The sequence below is a fragment of the Melanotaenia boesemani genome, chromosome 8 (genome assembly GCF_017639745.1).
Source record: "Melanotaenia boesemani isolate fMelBoe1 chromosome 8, fMelBoe1.pri, whole genome shotgun sequence".
Taxonomy (NCBI): Eukaryota; Metazoa; Chordata; class Actinopteri; order Atheriniformes; family Melanotaeniidae; genus Melanotaenia; species Melanotaenia boesemani.
The window spans coordinates 8,612,331-8,633,373 of NC_055689.1; the positions used below are offsets into that span (position 1 = coordinate 8,612,331).

The window sequence follows — 21,043 nt, forward strand, 5'->3', positions numbered from 1 at the left end:
GTCTCAGTGCACATTGGTCAGGCTGGTGTCCAGCGATGCCTGCTGGGAGTTTACTGCCTGGAACATGGGATCCAACCGGACAGACAGATGTCCTCCGACAAGACCATTGGAAGAGGAGATCATTCTTACCGGACCTCCTTCAGTGAGACTGCAACTGGAAAACACCACCCCAGAGCGGTTTTTGTGGACTTGGAGTCCACAGTCATTGGTAACACAAATTATTCTGGATTGACTTTGCGTTCTGATTATGAATTAAATATCTGCAAACATAGTGAATTGAATTTTTTTCCTAAGATGAGATGCGTAATGGAACACACCACCAGCTGTTTCACCCTGGACAGCTCATCACTGGCAAGGAGGATGCTGCCAACAACTATGCCCATGGCCACTACACCATCGGTAAAGAGACCTAGTTGTAGACAGAATTCACAAACTGGTAGGTCAACTAAAAGTAGAACTTGTACTTGTCTTGAATAAAATCACTGAAGTGACAACGAAAAAGGTTTTCATCTGTTTACAGACTGAGCAGTGCACTGGTCTTCAGGGCTTCCTGGTTTTCCACAGCTTTGGTGGAGGTACTGGCTCTGGTTTCACATCCCTGATGATGGAGCATTTTTCCGTGGACTATGGCAAGAAGTCCAAGCTGGAGTTCTCAGTCTACCCTTCTCCTCAGATGTCCACTGCCGTAGTGGAGCCCTGCAACTCCATTTTGACCACCCACGCCACCCTAGAGCACTCTGACTGTGCCTTCATAGTTGACAACAAGGCAATCTACGATATTTGCCACATTTTCCTGGACATTGGCTGCTCAGTCAGACTGTCTTTAATCACTGTGTCCTTCGCCATGGCAAGTACATGGCTTGCTGCCTCCCGTACCACGATGATGTGGTGCCTAAAGATGTCAATGCTGCCATTGCCTCTATGAAAAGAAAACTCACCATATAGTTTGTGGACTGGTGTCTCACTGGTTTCAAGGTAGGCATCAACTACCAGCCGCCCACTGTAGTACCTGGTGGGGATCAGGGACAGGTGTGGAGTATCAGGGGAGTGCTGACGGAGGATTAGCAGGACAGGCCATGACAGTACCTCCCCTCCAGGGGCCGGATTCCAGACAGTCCGGGAGGATACCCGGAAGGCCAAGACGACCAACAGGATGCAGGAGGACGGCCGTGAGGCTGCAACGACAGCAGACAGACTGCAGACGGACAGCTGGGACACCGAGCAGACCTGGGCCGGGTCACAGGAGGAGGACCCGGAGGACGAGCTGACCTGGACCGGATCTCTGGAGGACGACCTGGAGGGCGGGAAGGCTTGGACCAGAACTCTGGAGGCAGGCTGACTTTCTGGTGGATGGCCAGAGGGCTGCGCAGAATGGAGCTTTATTTTTTTGTTTTATTTTGCTTTTCATGCTTATTCAAAATAAACAATTCAATGCTGCATTTATTCACTTATAACTTTTTTTCTTGGCAGTATTGCTAAAATCGGAATAGCTTTCACATGTAAAAAATCTCTTTATTAAGCATAAAAAGCCAAAGTTAGAGCTCCAGCAGCTGATTTATTTTCCACTTACTATACCTAGTTCATTGGTAGCATTGGTGTGGGTATTTTACGGCAAATTTGAAATCTTAAATTGTTGTAAAAGCCTGGTCAGCAATGCCAGCGGATTTTTATCCTTTTGCTATTTGCCGACTCGCCACAGGATGGAGGCAGGGAGTCAGACTGATACGAGACTTGAGGAGGTAGATCAGAGGAGATTCCCAAACACTCTCCCAAGCTTCAGATTTACTGTTGGTGAGACGGTAAAAAGACATTTGTCATACTTTATTCAGTTTTTCCGGTGCTTCTGGGATGCAGTAATCTCAAACCTCTTTTCCTGTTGCATGTGACCAATGTCAGTGTGATCATTTCTGCAAGACCACAATCAGATTGGTATTTATACAGGCTGCTTTGGATCCCTCACTTTTTTTCCCACAACCATTTACATTTTAATTGCAAAAACATTTCAGGCTTCATTTCATTTAATTTCATTTCTTTCTTTCTTTCTTTCTTTCTTTCTTGTATTCAAAGCCAAAGAGACTATATATATATATGTATATATATATATATATATATATATATATATATATACATACATATGATGATGATGATATACATGATGAGGGTGCATTAATTCCATTAAAAATGTAACCAAAAGTATTCAGATTATATTTGACTATGGAGTAAAATTAGTCTCATAATGGCTACAAATGTATAAGACAAATTGTGTGTAACTTTAGGAATGTGTGTATTCACATTCACACATAAATATCAAGCAATTTGTTACGATAATTAACTTTGTACAAACATTATTTTACATTCAGATTTTCGCCTCAACCTCACAGATGTGATAGTTTTCCTCTTCAAACTGCTGATGAACTATTTTGTCTCCATAGAAAGTTTCCATCCCAATTTGAAATAAATCGGATCAAAATCCAGATGATCCAGCTTTCCACTAGCACTCAAATTGTTTTGTACATTTGTATATGTAATACACATTTGTAACTATGAGTCTAATTTCTCTAATTTCTCTCCATAAAAGACTGACATGAACATAAATGCAACCAAATAGACAGCTTTGACCCTGAAACTGACTGCCTGAATGTGTATAAGGGTGTATTTAAAAAATGTTTACACTGCATACACAGCAGCAAACACACACAGGCCACATGTTTCAGGTCCAAAACAATCTCAACCTTAATTTTCACTCTGGCACCGTTCGTGCTCTTTCATGGGTAAAAGTAATAAATAGAGGATGACAAGTCATCTATCCCCCGGTTTAAGTTAATGAAGGTCTAAGTGTGTGTGCTCCAGAAAGAAACAGAGAATAGAAAGGTGTAAATATGAGTTGGTGGAGAGAGATGAAAAAACAGCTAACAGTGGAAGAAGCGAGTGAGAGGCTTTGGTGAGAAAGAGAGAGATAGAAAGAGGAGGGGTGAACGCTGGCTGTCAAGTACGGGAAGCAGAGGCAGCTGTGATACACTGGAGCATCAAAGACCAGATCCAGAGTCCAGGATGCAGAGAAACCTGATCATGCTTCCCCTTCTTCAGAACTTGTTCATTTTGTAAATAAGTGGATCAAGACTTCAGGCTGCAGGTGAGTTTTTTCTTTGCTTTTTGCTACCTGTTTTAAGTAATCTTGATGGCTCGGTTTCATGTTAAGAAAACATGATAACACTCTACAGCTGAGTGAGGATAAGGAGTCATGTCCAACAATTTTAGCATTTAATTTATTTATTAAGCTGAAACATTCACATATGAACACAGTCAGCTGCTGAGAAATGGTGAAATACTCACAGTAACAGACTTTTAATATGTCAAACACAATTATCTTAGTACACATAATAAAGCTTGTTCGAGAAAGCAGATTATTTAATATAGCATTTTATCAACAGATTGACTTTCAAAGTACTCAAATATACTGAAGAGAAAGATGGAGTTCTCTGCCTCTCATTTCTATCAGATCTACTCCATTTTTCTCATCAAGGCAGCCATTATGTCCATCAAAGGGAGGATGAAGTTAATTGGTGACATATGACAACACTAACGCTGTAACATTCATTTTATGTTTAACTCCCTTAAAATGAAGGAACAGAAAAGAAAACAAAGATGCGTATATGTAGCCTGGGAAGTTAGTTGCTGCACTAAATATAAACATATTTATTTATTTATTTATTGCTGTGCTGTTTCTAATAGAGGAAGCAGAGATTGAAATTCTCTTTCTTATGCTTTTCTTGACAAAAAACAAACTAGAGACAATAAAGTGTTTTGGGAATGTAGCAAAAATAGACAAAACTAAAGATAACAGATAAATTATGGCTGTAAGCTTTGGCTGAATGCTAGGGAAGAGGGATCAAAAGCCATAAAAAATGGAAACATGTAAATATATTTACAGACACTTTTCATGGCAGTTTGCTTCACTTGATGTTGGCCACTCATTTACAGGCCATGTGTTGAATCCATTCCCAAAATATACTATTAAAATATGGACACTTCTTAAAACTAACTACACACAAGAAGATTTGCAAGCCAAATATACAGCATTTTTATCTATTATTTAGTTTCTCTATACCATCATCCATGCAACTCCAACTGGACGCATTTTAGGTGCATCACTCCCATCTAGTGACCAAAAAACACGACATCATAAAATAAAGAGCACCTCAGTATCCAGGTTGATTATCCGCTACATGAGCTGTAGGTGTGGAAAAACATAGCCTGTAACAAGTCTTATTTAAGGACAACAGTCCACTTCCAAGTTATATTTCATTTTATTTTCCATAGGATTTATGATGTTTTGTAAATTGGAATATAATTTTTTTTAAACGTAATTTATTATTTTATTACATTAAATTTCTCAAACATATTTCTTGACTGTTTAAGGTGATCGTGCATTGATTCGTTCAGTAGCCGTCCGTGCATGGCGGCGCTGCTCTCTAATTATTGGATCCACGAAGCCCCCCGTGGTGCAATTATATGATTACTGAATGAGTCAGTAGGATGCTACTGTGGAAAAATGATAAAAACAGCTTTTGGGCCCAGGCCACTGTGACTGCTTCTGACTTAGGGTAGGCTAATAAACATGACATGTACTACTTATTATTTGTGTATTTTATTAACTTGATTATGAGTTTGTTTTGAACTGAAACGTGAGTCATTCTGTTAAACTGACTCCCTGTGGGAGCTGTTTGAGTTTTGTGGACAGCAGGATTATTTGGAGGGTGCTGTGAGCCACCCGAGTGATGAACATTGAATTAACTTACCTTTTGTGGTGGTTGAAATCATTTTACAACTTTAATTCAATCCACATTTAAAAATTAAATGTGACGAAAATGAAGGGATAACGGACAGTGATGAACAGAGAACTTGTCATCATGACAGCAGAAAGCTGGTCTGGCCGCCTTGTTGTGCTGTTGCACTTTAATAAATTAAACATTTGCTTTGCCAAGGGGAGCTTAAAAAATAAAAAGTACAAACAAAAAAAAGTTGAAAAATTATCCAAATTGCTGCTCCAAAGGGCAGCATCTTCCACACAGTGATACTATTAAACCTCATCTCATGTTTAATGGCTGTTCAACCACAAGAAAAAATAAAACCATAAAAAGCCATAGCAACATGGACATTCTTCAGATGAGAAGACAGTGAAAGTAAGCTAAATAAATTAAACAAAAGTGAAGCACTGAAGGAACTGCTATCTAAGATTTTAGGCCTGAGTTGTGTGAAAATGTGCTCAGAAGCTTAATTTAGCTTCTTCATCAGCTCCTCCCACATACGCGAATAAAAAGTTCACACAATGCTGTTTAAAATTAATATATAAATCTGTTGACTTCCCTTTTATAATGAACCTTATCCATTTTTCCTTTAGATTTTATTGCTGAGAAACCTACCTTGACTCACCAGGATGCCGGTGCGGAACTGCTCTCTTGCAGCTCTTATCACAGCTGGTGCCACAGTTTTCAGTGACATCGGCTGCCCTGAGGCCACTGTGATGTGTGGGATGAATATCTCCTGGGTTTTGGCTAATGCTTCTGAAGAAGACTTGAAGCAAATGTGCTTGAGCGAGGAGGAGTACCTAACGATGCATCTGGGGCCTCCCAAGTCCCCAAAGTTTCTTCCAGTCTGTATAACCTACGTCATTATTTTCATCGTGGGTGTCCTGGGCAACTTCTTGACCTGTACAGTCATCTTGCACTATAAGGTGATGCAGACACCTACCAACTATTACTTGCTGAGCTTGGCCGTGTCAGACCTGCTGGTGCTATTGATAGGCATGCCGTTAGAGCTCTATGAGATGCAGCAGAACTACCCCTTCTTGCTTGGGGAGGGGGGCTGCTACTTCAAAATTTTCCTGTTTGAAACCGTCTGCTTTGCCTCCATCCTCAATGTCACAGCACTTAGTGTGGAGCGCTACGTGGCAGTCATGCATCCCCTCAAAGTCAAACTCATGACCACACGTGCTCATGTCAAGAGGGTGATCTTCATGTTGTGGGGGTTGTCCATGCTCTGCGCTGTGCCAAACACCAGCTTGCACGGGATTGCTGAGTTGCCTCCGTGGTTTGGGCGGGAGTTTCCTCGGTCAGCTATCTGCCGTACGTACAGAATTTTTTATTTAATCCTTGCACATCTCCACAATAGATCTACAAGCAGCTCTATAAGGTGTAATAATATCCACATGCTAACATGCTAATATTAAATAGATACAACTATTTTTTGCAGGGATTTGATCATATTAGGATTTAAATCTGTTTTATCTCTGTCCTCAGATGTGGTCAGACCAACCTGGATCTACAATTTAATCATCCTGATCTCCACGCTGGCCTTCTTTGTCCTCCCTATGTTGATCATTAGCATACTCTACTTGCTTATTGGCTTGCAGCTACACAGGGAGAGGGTGATGACCGTGATGGGTACGGATCGTAGCTTCGGACCTGAAAGTGTTACCAAGTCTCACAAGCAGAAGCTCAGCAAACGCACTGTGCAAGTCACCAAAATGCTCTGTGAGTCTTATTTCCGTGTTTTTATTTTAATCCTATTTTTTAGGTTAACGTTGAGATCATGCTTAAGGTTAAGGGAAAGGGAAATAACTGCTCCTCAATACAATTGAAGTAATTATAATATACTGTTGTCCCCTCTGAAACTGTTGCTTTGGCAGCCGATCCATGTCCCAACCCTCAGATCATGCTCATTAACCCTGCATCCTGACCTAAACAATTAGACTGTAAACATAAATGGCTGAAATAAGCTTCTTCTGAAGGGCAGCTAGCCTCACTCGTAGGGATTGTTTGAGCAGCTCAGTCACCCGAGATGAGCTCAGATTAGAGAACTGTTCAGTGCACTTGAGGCAGTTTTTTTTAAAAAACACCTTCCAGACTAAAGATTTTTGGTTTTAACTCCTGTGTTTTTATGGACTTATATGTGATTGGTTTTATTCTTTGCTCTTTGTGTGTTTTAACCTGTGAGAAGTGCTATATAAAATGTACTTACTCAGATAGATGTAGAGCTAGTGGCAGACTATACTGAAGAACAGAGCCTTTGTGATGTGTTATTGAGCACACAGATTCATAAAATGTTAGATTCTACCTTTCTGCCAATTTATAAAAATTAGATGTCGAGTTTAGGAAAAACCAAAGGATTTTACCAAATTTTCTGTTTGAACACTAGAACATTTTTAGGAGAGAACAATAATCAGTAATTATAGTTTTCCAATCTGGAAGTAATAAATCAACGAACAGGTTTCTCTGCATCACTCTGAGACAGGATGCCGCTCATTTCAGCAACATTACGTAGGTGGAAGAAGGTGGTCCTAGAAACCTGTTCTATATGTGAGTCAAATGACAGATCCTGGTCCACAATAACTCCAAGGTTCTAGGGCTTCTGAACGTCTTCTAGGGAAGGTGTTTTGGGTACGTTTCATCAGGAGAAAGTCTTGGGGCAAACCTTGGACTTGCTGAAGAGATTATATCCCTCAGCTGGTTTGGGAATGCTGCAGGGTCCTGATGGTCAAGGATGCAGGACAGATGAAGGTCTGAAGGTTGCTGGTATGACTACTGGATAGAAATCAGGGAACGGTAGCAGTCTGAGTAAAAACAGCCTATCTCAGTTGTTCACTCCCAGATAAGTGTTAGAAACTGGATGGGAAATGTTACTCTGTATTCAAGGCAAGTCAAGAAGTTTATTTTTATAGCACATTTTATATACAAAATAATTCAAAGTGATTTACATAAAACATTAGAAACATTAGAGATGGTGCAAAGAAAGCATTCAGAAGTAGTAAAAGGCAGCAACAAATAGCAAAAAATATAAATGAAATTAAAATTATTAAAAGCAGAATAAGTTAAAAGTTACCGTACAGATTTCATGCATAGAGAAAAGAAATGTTTTTAACCTGGATTTAAAAATGTCTACATATGGTGAAAGTTTAATCTCCACTGACAGTTTGTTCCACTTGTTTGCAGCATTACAGCTAAATGCTGCTTCTCCATGTTTAGTCTGGACTCTGGTCTGGACTAGTTGACCAGAGTCTTTGGATCTAAGACCTCTGCTAGGTTTATATTCTCTAAACATATCACAGATGTATTCTGGGCCTAAACCATTCTGGGATTTGAAAATAGTGACAATGGTTTTAAAATCTATTCTGTGACTGACCGGAAGTCAGTGTAAAGAATTTAAAACTGGTGTGATGTGTTCAGATCTTATAGTCCTGGTTAAAACTCCAGCTGCAGCGTTTTGAGCTGCAGGTTTTTAATGCTCTTTTTAGGAAGCCCTGTTAAAAGACCATTACAGTAATCCAGCCTACTGGAGATGAATGCATGGATGAGTTTCTCCTGGTCTTTCTGGGAGACTAAACTTTTAATTCTGTTGATGTTTCTGAGCTGGTAAAAAGCTTCTTAGTGACAGCTTTGATGTGGCTGCTGAAATTCAGATCTGAGATCAACACTGCAAGGTTACGAACTTGGTCAGTAATTTTAAGAGCCCGAGTCTCCAGGTGTTTGCCAATGCTGACCCTCTTCTCTTTGCTACCAAACAGAATAATCTCAGTTTTGTCTTCATTTATTTGTAAAAAATTCTCCCTCATCCAGGTGTTTATTTGCTCCAGACACTGACACAATAACAGTTACAAGACAGCCTTAGTTCTGATTCATTTATTATTTAACCTTTTCTTTAAACTCAGATCCCTCCATTTGCTCGCTATCAATGTGCAGAATGGGGTAGAGGTAGGTGGGGGGGTGAACATGCACTTTGTTTCTGTGTGTGTGTGCATGTGAAAGAGACTACAATGAGGTGTGTGTTTTTTAATTGCTGTGTGTGAAGGCTTTTTAAATTTTGTTTTTAATATGCATAATTTGCTTTTCTTATGTAAAGCGCTTTGTGTTGCTTTGTGAATGTGTGCTCTATAAATAAAATTTGATTTGATTTGATCAATGAATAAATGTGATTTTGCATTTGTAAAGTATTCATGTTTGTGTGGATAGACTACGATTGTTGAGTTGAAAGCGACTGTTCCATGTGCTTCAGGTGTGTTGGTGGTTGTCTTCGGCCTTTGCTGGGCTCCCTTCCACGTGGACCGCCTGATGTGGAGCTATATCGACATGTCGTCCATGCAGCACCTCAAGATCTTCGAGAACGTCCACATCGTGTCGGGCGTCTGCTTCTATCTGAGCTCTGCAGTCAACCCCATCCTCTACAACCTCATGTCGACCAGGTTCAGGGAAATGTTCAGTCTTATCACTTGTTGCTCTAAAAGCTGGCAAACACGCTCCAGCCTACAGATGATTCAATGCACCACCTCCAACAAGAAAATACCAAACGCCAACACTATCTAGGCCTTAAAAAGACAGTGTCAAAATGCATCTAATGGGAGACATGGAGGTTCATTCATACCTTAATGCTCAGACCGAACCCGTGTGGAAATCTGGATTGACCACCATTATCATTAAAACTATGAAGAAGGTTTTTAATCCTGCCAACAAAGCAGACTGGAGAATTTTTTTTATTATATGATGGGCATGAAAGCCATTCTGTTGGCAAGATACATCTATAAGACTCTTAATGAAGTTTTCTCCCTTCATTTGTTCCTTAACTGTCTGTATTTAAGAATTCCAGAGACATTTAGTAGCCAAAACAAAGGATTTCCCCCCCTAGGTAGTTACGTCTTTTATTAAAGGTCAGAATTTACAAAGTAAGAAATATGTTAAGAATGGAGTAGGATGTTGAAAGGCAGAGCGGTGCAGCATCCGCAGTGATCCAGACTCTGCATCAGTCATTCACTGAGTAGAAAGAAGGAGGTGAGCCTAAAGCTCTCAATTTGCCGGTCGATCTACGTTCCTACTCTCACCTATGATCATGAGCTGTGGGGAGTGACTGAGAAGAATGAGGTTGCAGATACCAGTGGCCAAAATGAGTTTCCTTTGCAGGGTGTCTGCGCTCTTCCTTAGAGATAGGGTGAGAAGCTCGGATATCTTAATCCTGGTAAACGCATAACGATTTTTGGGCTGTTTTCATCCCAATTTTGCCTGTTCTCGACCTCGGACGACAAACGCCCAATCATCATGAGATTTCCCTGTCCAATTATCATTTGGTCTGTGGTGCGTTACCAGCAGATTTTCCAGATAATCAGCTCCCAAACGGGTTGTAGCCAACAATCGGAAATATTGAACATGTTCAATATTTCAGAGCCATTTTCTGAGGAACACTGATGACTCGTGCATTGTGACTGCGTGGATGGTGACGTGAGCCAGAATGTAGCCAATTAGTGAGCGAGCTGGCTGGGGAACAAGGAAGAATATGAAGTCCACGTTCACGCCGTCTGTTATTTTTTTTATTTCTGTATTTAATTTCTATCTGTACAATAGTTCAAAGACCACTGTTACGACCCAATTTTTAGGGGTATGTGGAAGGGTGTAACAAAGAAAAATAAACATGTTGAGGACAGGTGGTAAAATTAAACCGAGCACATTTTATTGGCACTGGTGTGGAACAGAGGGTAAAGCCTGTAACAAAAAGAAAACACAAAACGAATGAATGTTGGGGTTAGAGGACCTGCTGAAAGAAATATACCAGACCCTATACCAAAACCCACCGAGTGAAAACCAAAAGACTATACGGAACTCGGTGAAACTAAAACCAAACAAAAGAGCAGCAGATCCATAAACCAAAGTGACAGAAGTCACAACCAAAACCAAACACTAATCCAGCCCAACACCAAATCAAAAATAAACTCTATAGCAGAAACACAAACTAAAGTGTAGCAGAGCCTGAACTGAACTGAGTGCGTAAACTAAGGTGAATCCAAACTAAAAACAGAACCATCCAAAGTCCCCACATGGGACACACCACAGCCAGGAATCCTCCTGCTGTGTCCAAATAAAGGTCTGCCCCACAAAAGATTCACTTACACGAAGCACAGCGAGCACTCAGTAGGCCTTGCTACCACCAAAATCTGCCATAACTTCGAATGAGGCCACCTGTGCTAACCAGCCACATTCCTACAACACACACACACACACGCAATCAGCAGCAAAATGAGCCGGAGCTGCCAGCAATAAGCTGTGGCCATAACAACCACCATCATTCCCTCGTCCTAAATATCCTCTTCCATGATTTGTGTTTTTCAGTTGTTGCTATGGTTCTTCTTCTACGTTGCGATGTTTTTCCGGTTCGGAGGACTAGATTGTAGCATCGTCATGTATGTATTGTTCTGTAATTACATTATCGGAGCACACCACACATAGTACGATCAAAACTGATATTTTTTATCCTTCCTGTGATAACCTCACAAGAGAACTGAAGAGTCACTGCTGATTCAGCAGCAGGAAGAGGGGCACCAGTGATTTCCAGGCCGTCTTCACAGTTCTGTGCAGCTGGAGTTTCTCTTGCCCGTTGCAGTTACAAAACCAGGAGATGAGTCTGTAAGTGAGGATGGATGAAGACCTGCTAGTCTACAAAATGTTAATATGTATGTATTTATTAGATATTTATTGCTGTGATATTTTGATTCTGATATAAATGTATTATATGTTTACCTGTGTGGATTTGTTTCTTTGAAATGAATGTATTTTGGGATTTATGAAAGGAAAAGACAGATGTCTTATTATACAGGATTAAAATAATTTTTTAGGGTGCATTCACACTGGGATAGTCTCTGTATGATTGGGGACTTGGTTCAGTTGGAGGGGGGCAACATTCTTCTAGATTGAGATCGCAGTCAGGACACACTTTAGTCCAAAGAGCCAAACCTGTTCAATAATGTGTTCCCATTCTCACCAGACATGGCGCTGGTGGTACTTACTAGCAGCTCTCATGTTTTTCTCTGACTTAATATCAGTCCTTTTAACCTCGTTGCCATTCCACGTCTGACCATGAGCCTTTTTTTTAAAGACCACACACTTTAAAGACTATCAGGCCCCTCCCTGTGGAACCAGATCCCCTTTTGGGTTCAGGAGGCGGACATTTTCTTGTATTTGTAGCGGACTTTCCGAGCAAACAGACTCAGATTTAAATCAAAATGGCTGGTGTGAATGGGTCCAAAGTGTTGATGAATGTCAACAGTGTTGATTTAAACAAAAAAATGTATTTATTTTTAGACAGTCTTATGATTACATTGTTTTTTAGTTTTAGTTTTAACTCTTTGAACTTTGTGAGTTGTAGTCAACTACATAAAATATGGTTAACAGAGTCTACTGTAGATTTAGTTGAGTTTGTAATATAAACTGTAAGGGAAATGTTTTAGTGTTAAAAGTTTCCCTTTAACTTCTTTAGTCATTATTTACACCTTGATGAAAAAACTTATTTTTAAATAGCTTCAGGTTATCTTATTTCTTTTTAATGATTTTATTGAATAATCTGTTTTCTTTTTATTCCTTTTTAGTGTTTTTATTTTGGGTATTTTAACTATTGAAAGATTATTTTGGGTATTGTTTTCCTTTTGTATTTAATTTTTGTGGTTTTTATTTCCTTAGTGGTTTTAGTGGTGATTATATTGGGCAGTCATGTTTGGTGTGTGTGAGTGAATTTTATTGTTTGATGTAATGGTTTGAGGACCTTTCTGATTAGGGACAATGAAATTGAGAAAAAAAAGAGATAACTTTTATGGACCACACTCAGAAGCTAACTGTTGACATCTGATGTCTTCTGTAACTGTGGCATTTTTTCCTCTTATAACACCTTTTGCAGTTCTTTTTCTTGCACCAGTAAGGCGTTGATTTCCACCTCAGATTAATGGTTAATTGTCTTGCCTAATTAATACGACATCCATGGATCAGTGTTGTTTTTGGCAGACATCTCAGTTTTAGTCTTAGTTTTAGTGTTCAGGACGAAAATGCTTATTAGTTTTAGTCACATTTTAGTCATTTCTAAGTTTGATAGTTTTAGTCCAGTTTTAGTCGACAAAAACTCAAAAAGGTTTTAGTCTAGTTTTAGTCAAATAAAAAGAAAGTATTAGTCTTTTAACAAATTATTGTAGGTCAATAATAAGTTTTAAAAAGTGGAATCAAGGTTGACAAGGTGACTTTCAAAATAGGTGACTTTCAGTTTTTATGCTTGGACATTGTTTGTGGCGTTCCTCAGGGGTTGGTACTGGGATCAAAACCTTTTATTTTATATATAAATGACATAATAAAGTCTTTAAAAAACTACTGGGCGGCGCTTTGACCAGGCAGCTCCCTCTCTTCCTCAAGGGTCTTGCTAAAAACAATAAATTACACCAACGAAATTCCACACGTTCTTGTGGTTGGCTAAACCACTTTCAACAAAATTTAAATATCTACCAGTTATCATTTACAGACATTTTAAATAAAAATGAAGAGAAACACTACAAAATAGTAATTTTTTTGTCAAAGTAATAATGCAGAGAAAAATAACTTCTTTGTTCAAAAGAAAAGACACAGACACTGACAAGGAGTTACCACAGAAAATCCAAAAAACACCCAGTAATTAAGATTTTAAGCAAGTTGAGAATCGAGGTGAGGAGGCCACCATGTCAGGAAAAGAAGCTGCAGGACCCCCAGGAAAAAGCACAGGCGATGTTGATGATGCTATGCCTCCTGTTTATCCTTCCATTTGGACAAAGGCTCAGTACGAACAGTTTAAAAGCCAAAATGAATGGTCGTATGCCCAACATGGAAAACTGGGATGCACTCCACGCTTAGATGTTAAAAATCTTGGTCACGTGGCATCCCGTGGTGTCCGTATTGCCAGCCAGTGGGCCGAGGGACAGGTAACCCCATTTGGTAATTCAAGAGATATCCAGCTTTTCTCATTGCACAAAAAAATCATGAGCATTAAAACTCCCAAACACACAATGCAGTAATTAAGATTTGTCAGTCAGCAAAGAAAGACTTTCTTCTGAAAATGGACGGACTCTCCATTTGAGTCCACTGCTTTAGGACAGCATATTATGTGGCCAAAAACAATAAGTCATTCACTGACTTTGAGAGTCTGATTGAACTGCAGCAAGCTAAATCTGTTGATTTAGGTCATGTTTTGCAAAGCAAGACTGTCTGTGTTACATAATTTATCATGTCTCATAACAGATGAAGAACAAAGTCCTGAGCAAGGTTATAGAAAATAGATGTAAAATCACATTACTAACTGATGAGTCAACCAGTGTGGGGCACAAGTCAACATTAGTTGTGTTTGTGAAAGCCAGCCTTGATGGAGAGATGGAGCCCATTGCTTTGCCATTGGACCTATTGAGCTAGATAGCCAGTCTGCAGCTCATATCAAAGAACAGCTTATTAACTGCTTGTTCAAAAGTGGCTTCACCACTGAATTGCTGCAGGAAGTTTTCATAGGATTTTGCAGTGATGTGGCCAGTGTGATGCTGGGAGTGAAGTCAGGTGTTGGGAAGCTGCTCATGGATGACTTTCCAGGCATTGTACTTTGGCATACTTTGGCCAAGCACTGGAGGCAACAGGGGGAACAAAAGACCTCCAGGCCTTCATTGACAGCCTATATTCACTGTATAGCCAGTCACCAAAAAAACATGAGAGAGCTAAGTGAATGTGTTCCCAATTTACACATCCAACTCAAAAGAATTGGAAGAGTGTTCAGTGTTTGCTGGGTTGCTTCTTCATACAGGGCAGTCACTACAGTTTGACACTCTTATCCAGCACTGGCACAACATTTCCATACGGCATCAGAGGATGAGAGAAGGGACAGCAGAGAGGGCTAAATTCAGGTCAGCTGTCAAAGCTGTGCTCTGTAAACGTCCTAAAAAGTCTTGGACTGATGGCAGATGTTATGACTGAACTGAAGAACTTGTCAGAGTTTCTTCAGAACAGAAAGACCAATAAGGCCCATGAGATCATGACGACCTGTCAAACACATTCAAAGTCTCGGGTAATATCCAGGGCAACATGCAGTTGAAGAAGGCCAGGCAGAGGAAGAGATGAAATTTAAGGGAGAACAGTTAAGAGTTGGCAAGTCTCCGATCATTGACTCTGCGTAGTTTAGTCAAGCAGTGGCAGAAAGTATGAACGACAGACTTTTCACAACCACAGCTAACAAAGCACAGGACAGTGCTACAGCCAACAGAAAAGAGACTTACAATAGGCTTCTTAATCAAATGACAGTCCTCAACCCTGACAAGTGGAACCATGAAAATCCTTGATATAGAGAAGACGAGGTGAGGGCTTTGTGCCATGTCCTACATCTGAATGAACAGATAACAAGACAAGGAAATTGCTTGTGGCAGTGGATATATTGTCAGCAAGTAATACAGTTGTGAGCAGGGCTTCAGTACCATGAACAAAATCATCACTGAGTACCGGAGCAAACTGATGGCAAAGAACGCTGCAAACCTCCTCTTTGTCATGTCAGTTGGACCACCATTGTAACTGTGACAATCATGTTGTCTAAATTACTTATTTTATTTCCAGTATTGTATGTTTGTGTTTGTTTTTGTAACAGGTAAATAAGAATTTTAAGTTTCATTTATTACATAGCTGAAGAGGGGGTAAAGTATTTGTGCTTTTATTTTGACGCATCCCAAGTAACATCTGGTTGGGCTGCTGTTGTGAAAGTTACCGGCATGCATCTGTATCGGTATGAGAGATATGCTGCAGGGTGTAAAGGATTTTAATATTTCCTGAAGACTGAAAAATTCCCTTTCAAGGAGCATGTAGCCAACAAGGTATTTGTTTGTTTTGTCTGTATTTTACTTCAGTAAAATGTTATTTTACAAGCTGTGCATGTTATTTTTATGTCAAACTGACACTGTATCTTCTTTTTTCTTTTAATATGTTTGTTCAGTTTTCACGGTAAAATTTGGGGAGAAATTGCAAGTTACAAGAAAGCCACTTGTGTCTGCGTGTGCTTTGAGGGAATTACAACCATGCTCACCGCCAATCAGAGGAGAATAACTACTTTAGGCCTCTGTGGAAAATCTTTTAGGTGATGTGTTTTGATGACGGGTTGTTCCACTTAGAGTTTTTGCTCAAGGCTTCATGAGCTGTTCTTAGAGACTTGTACTCTGCATATTTATTAATGTTCCAATTAAAATAAATAGTTTAACACATTGTCAAGTGTTTTTAATTTTTCCTTACTCCATAGGTGTTACACATGGACTCCAGGGAGACAAGGGAACGTTACCGACACTTTATTATTGAACAGAACTCAAAACAAGAATTATACTGATACCGATCAGAGAAGAGGTAACAGGGTTGAAGAGGCCAGGAACGGAGAGGGCGTGAGTCCAATAGGAGTGTGGTTTAAGGTCCGACAAGGAGTAACTGAACTGGTGGAGTATATAAGCACCAGAGAGTCATTGGGGAACGGTGTGGCAGGTTGACTTGATTATGATGAGCGGATCTGGAACTGGTGTGGAGGATCAGGGAAGTGAGGAGTGAATGGAGGAGCGGCAGGACAGACTGTAACAACAGGCCTACATGTAGCCTGAAGTAAAATATCTAAATGTTTTTATTTGTTCCAGTTTTGAGTTTGTTATTTTGTTGTATTGAAATGCATGAAATGAGAGAGAGATAAAGGTTTTTGAAATAGTACCGGCAAGAATTTAAAACTACTTTCGCCCCTAGTTTGCAGACAGTGATTTCTGGAAGTTTTCCTGAGCCCATTGCTGTGGTTTCCAGTAGAAAATAATGTCTGGTTTTAATGCAGTGCTGCCTGAGGACCCCAAGATCACCAGCATCCAGTTTTCACATTTGGCCTTGTCCCATGCGCACAGAGGTTCCTTCTGATTCGCTGAATACTTACAGTAATGTTATACATTATAAATGGCAGGATCTTAAAATTCTGCACAATTTTAAGTTGAGGAACATTTTTCTGAAATTGTTCCCCAATTTTTATTCAGTTTGTCTCAGATTGGTGAACCTCTGTACATCTTTCCATCTAAGAGACTCTGCCTCTCTGAAATGCTCCTTTTACACCCAATCATGTTACTGAACCGTTGCCAAATAATCCAAAAAGTTGTCAAATGCTCCTCCAGTTGTTTTGAATTTGTGCCATTTACTTTTCCAGCATTTTGTTGCTGCTGTTCCAACTTTTTTGAGATAGACATGAAATTCAAAATGAGCAAATATTTTCCATGAAATCACATCTTATAAGTTGTTTATGTTCTACTGTGAATAAAAAACGGGTTGATGAGCCTGATGAATAACGGCTTCACTTTACACAGCGTCCCAACTCATCTAGAATTGGGGCTCTATGTGAAAGCTGGTTCTGAATATGCCAGCAGATGTAGTTTATTGGTTTTATTATTTGGTTTGAAACAAGCATAATGTGCTCCAGAAACACAAATGTCTTCATTGTGAGCATGATAGTGAAAGAGCTGCCTGAACAGCTTGACTAACAAGGCATGCCCAGGAGTCGGACACCTTTTCATCAGAAAGCAAGATGCAGAAAAATCATTTGCACAGATGGAGATGTTGGTTTTGAGGAGCAGATTATTAAGAGGAAGATGAAGTCAGGGGGTCAGTTTTATTAAAAAGATTTAAAAAACATTAGGTGACGAAGCAGAATGTGACAGATAAACCAGCAGTTAAGTATTAATAAATGTTATTTTAATGGCAGCGTTATCAGAGAACCACACGAGCACTAATGAACAGCTATCTATCCACAGCCCCATCACTGTAACATGGCTCACCTGCATCCCAGTATCACCCAAGTCATGGCGCTCACTCAAGCAGACAGTATCACTGAACTGCGAAGAAGTGTGGAGCAGAACGTGGGCACTGTGAAATTAGAAAACAGATCATCTCAAATGAGAAGTTTAATGTTTCATTTCATGGATCACCAAACATTTTTACAAACTGAAAGCCATAAAACCCCAGAGCAGGAAACAATAAAAAGTTGATGTGATGTTCAGCAGGAGCTGTGGGAGGGAAGAACGGCACATTCTTTGGTCTGAAATGACTCTGCCTTGTTTAATTAAATCTGTCACACTTGGAAAAGTAATTCAGATTCATCATCATCTTGTTTTTCTTCAACATATAGAAGAATGGAGAATTTACTTTTATGAAATAGTGTAAGATGTTGCAGTGGAAAAATTGTAGACCACTTGTATTAAAGCAGCCTGTGATAAGTCTCTGGCTGTTATACAATGTTCTTTTGACACCAAAGTGATTATTAGGGATGTGTGCAAAAGTGCGTAAGAGACATGACAGTTCAGAGGGGAAGATGTGATTTCCTCTCAAGAGGATGACGTGAAGTGTTTCTTAATAAGATGACATTAAATCTTGTGAGGATGTAGATTGACGTTGATGGTCTGACTACTCAAAGATCCCTCTAACATAAAAAAGAAATTGAGGGGACAAAAGACAAGAAAAGACAAGGTGATGAAAGCATCGTTGATTGGATGTATTAAAATTAGATCTGGGATGTTTGATGCTGCACCAGCACTGTGGTTTAAATTCCTTTCATGCAGAAACTGACAATAACTGACAAATATAAATGTTTTTAGTCAAATGTCTGAATTAAATTCAGTTCATATCATTATTTATTAGCCTATCTATGACATGGTTTGGCTCGCTATTATGTTTCACACTTAGAGTGTAACTTTAGAACAAGTTGATGGACTGAAATAATTTTTTATAAATGGAAGTAGCCTTTATGACGTCTTGCAGTGATCTATGAACTATTTCAAAGCCTGAAACTTGAGTATTTTGGTCTCATTTGGATCCGGAAGTGTCCATAAAAGGACAAACATGGACCCACTGTAGGAACCACAGTGACAGTTTCAAAGTGACCTCAGTCTGAACGCTAATGTTGCATTACATCTCAATTTTCCCCAAAAAAATCCCAAAGGTTGATGCAGAAAATTTTAAAAGTGAGTGAACAAACCAGTGTGGGTTCATCCTTCTGATCGGCAGTTTCAATCCAGCTCTCATTGTATACCACTTCATTGCCATCAGACTGTTGTGTGTACCTCTCTGACGGAAGACTTTCACGAAGAATTATAGAACACATCACATTCCTCAGAGCATCATCATCCCATCAACAACGTCTGCTAAGAGATTTTCTGAGGGTAGTTGAGACAAATGCAAACAACCTCCTAGCTGAGCTTCAACTCCATTCTGGTCCATTCAAAATAAAATAGATGTTTTTCAACAGCTTTAGAATCAGAGCACCTCACAGTTTTTATAAGATTAGCACAATATGCACATGGTGCCATTTTTGGTTGACATCACAGCACATGGTAAGGTGGCGGCTCAGGGAGGAGTTTGCATGCCCTGAAGATCCTAGTGGCTATGTTGTCAGGGGCTTTATGCCCCTGGTAGGGCCACCCATGGCAAACAGGTATCTAGTGGGGGAGGCCAGACGAAGTGTGGCTCAAAACACCCCTATGATGATGACAAATCATGGACCCAGGGGCCCCCCTCTGGAGCCAGGCCTGGAGGTGGGGCATGGAGGTGAGCACTTGGTGGCCGGGCCTTTCCTATGGGGCTCGGACAGACTCAGCCCAAAAGGGTGACATGGGCACCCGTGGGCTCACTACCTGCAGGAGGGGCCATAGGTATCAGGTACAGTGTGAGCTGGGCAGCTGCCAGAGGCAGGGACCCTGACGGTCTGATCCTCAGCTGCAAAAGCTAGTTCTAGGGACTTGAAATGTCACCTCTCTGGCAGGGAAGGAGCCTAAGCTGGTCGCTAGTTTGAGCAGTTCTGGCTAGATATAGTTGGACTCACCTCGACGCACAGCTTGGGTTCTGGAACCACTGTCCTTGAGAGGGGCTGGACCCTCTTCCATTCTGGAGTTGCTCCCGGTGAGAGGTGCCGAGTAGGGGTGGGCATGCTCATTGCCCCCCGACTTGGCGCCTGTACATTGGGGTTTACCCTGGTGGACGAAAGGGGTAGCCTCCCCCCGCCCTCAGGTTTGTGCTTATGCACCAAACAGCAGTTCAAAGTACCTACCCTTTTTGGAGTCCTTGGAGTGGTTGTTGGAGAGCACTCCTTCTGGGGGACTCCCTTGTTCTGCTGGGGGACTTCAATGCCCACGTGGGCAATGACAGCGAGACCTGGAAGGGCATGATTGGGAGGAATGGCCCCCCTGATGTGAATCGGAGTGGTGTTTTGTTGTTGGACTTCTGTGCTCGTCATGGATTGTCCATAGCGAACACCTTGTTCAGGAATGAGAGTATCCACATGTGCACTTGGCATGAGGACACTCTAGGCCGTAGTTCGATGATCAACTTTGTAATCATATCGTCAGACTTGCGGCTGCACGTCTTGGCCACTCAGGTGAAGAGAGGGGCAGAGCTGTCAACTGATCACCACCTGGTGGTGAGTTGGCTCAGATTGTGGGGGAGGATGCCGGTCAGGCTATCGGGTAGCATCTCCTCTTCTTTTAACATCTTTCTGTAAACATCTGGGAAGTGAGGAGACCAGTTGCTGGAGTTTTAGGAGAGGAATGTTGCAGGATTCTAGCTCCTCTACAGTCCTGGACATTGGTTGCTGGATTCTTGCTTTCATGATGCTCCAGATGTTTTGTATTGGTGAAAGGTCTGGACTGCAGGCAGGCCAGTTCAGCAGCCGGACTCTACTCCTGTGAAACCATACTGTTGTGATGGATGCAGGATGTGGTTCAGCATCGTATTGCTGAAAGGCCTTCCCTGAAAGAAACGTTGTCTGGATGGGAGCAGATGTTGCTTTAAAACCTCCATGTACTTTTCAGCATTGATGGAGCTTCACAGATGTGGAAGCTGCCCACACCATAGGCACTAATGCAGTCCCATACCATCAGATATGCAGGCTTTTCTACTGTCCTCTGATCTCCTCTTTAATCTTCAGGACATGCCATCCATGCTTTGCAGAAGGAATTTCACATTTTCTTCCGTCTGACCACAGAACAGTTTTCCTCTTTGTCTCAGACCATTGTAATGAGCTTTAGTCCAGAGAAGATGGCGGTGTTTCTGGATTCTCTTCACATCTGGCTTCTTCTTTGCCAGATGTGCTTTAACCTGCGTTTGTGGATTTCAGGGTAAACTGTGTTCACAGACAGTGATTTCTGGAAGTCTTCCTGAGTCCATGCAGTGATTTCCAGTAGAGAATCACATCA

General features: G+C 40.8%; 1 protein-coding gene, 1 long non-coding RNA gene and 1 pseudogene across 2 annotated transcripts; all 3 read left to right on the forward strand.

The window, feature by feature from the left end:
* Positions 1-1,339, forward strand: LOC121644330 (annotated as a pseudogene).
* Positions 1,340-3,087: 1,748 nt separating this feature from the next.
* Positions 3,088-21,016, forward strand: LOC121644384. The gene is made up of 3 exons (XR_006011271.1): positions 3,088-3,101; positions 4,204-4,210; positions 20,838-21,016. It is a non-coding gene; the product is annotated as an uncharacterized LOC121644384 (long non-coding RNA).
* LOC121644354 (neuromedin-U receptor 1-like) lies at positions 5,407-10,000 on the forward strand. Its single transcript, XM_041992258.1, has 3 exons — positions 5,407-6,125; positions 6,300-6,533; positions 9,052-10,000. The coding sequence occupies exons 1-3, from the start codon at positions 5,438-5,440 to the stop codon at positions 9,357-9,359; spliced, it is 1,230 nt and encodes a 409-aa protein (XP_041848192.1). The 5' UTR covers positions 5,407-5,437; the 3' UTR covers positions 9,360-10,000.
* Positions 21,017-21,043: the final 27 nt, after the last annotated feature.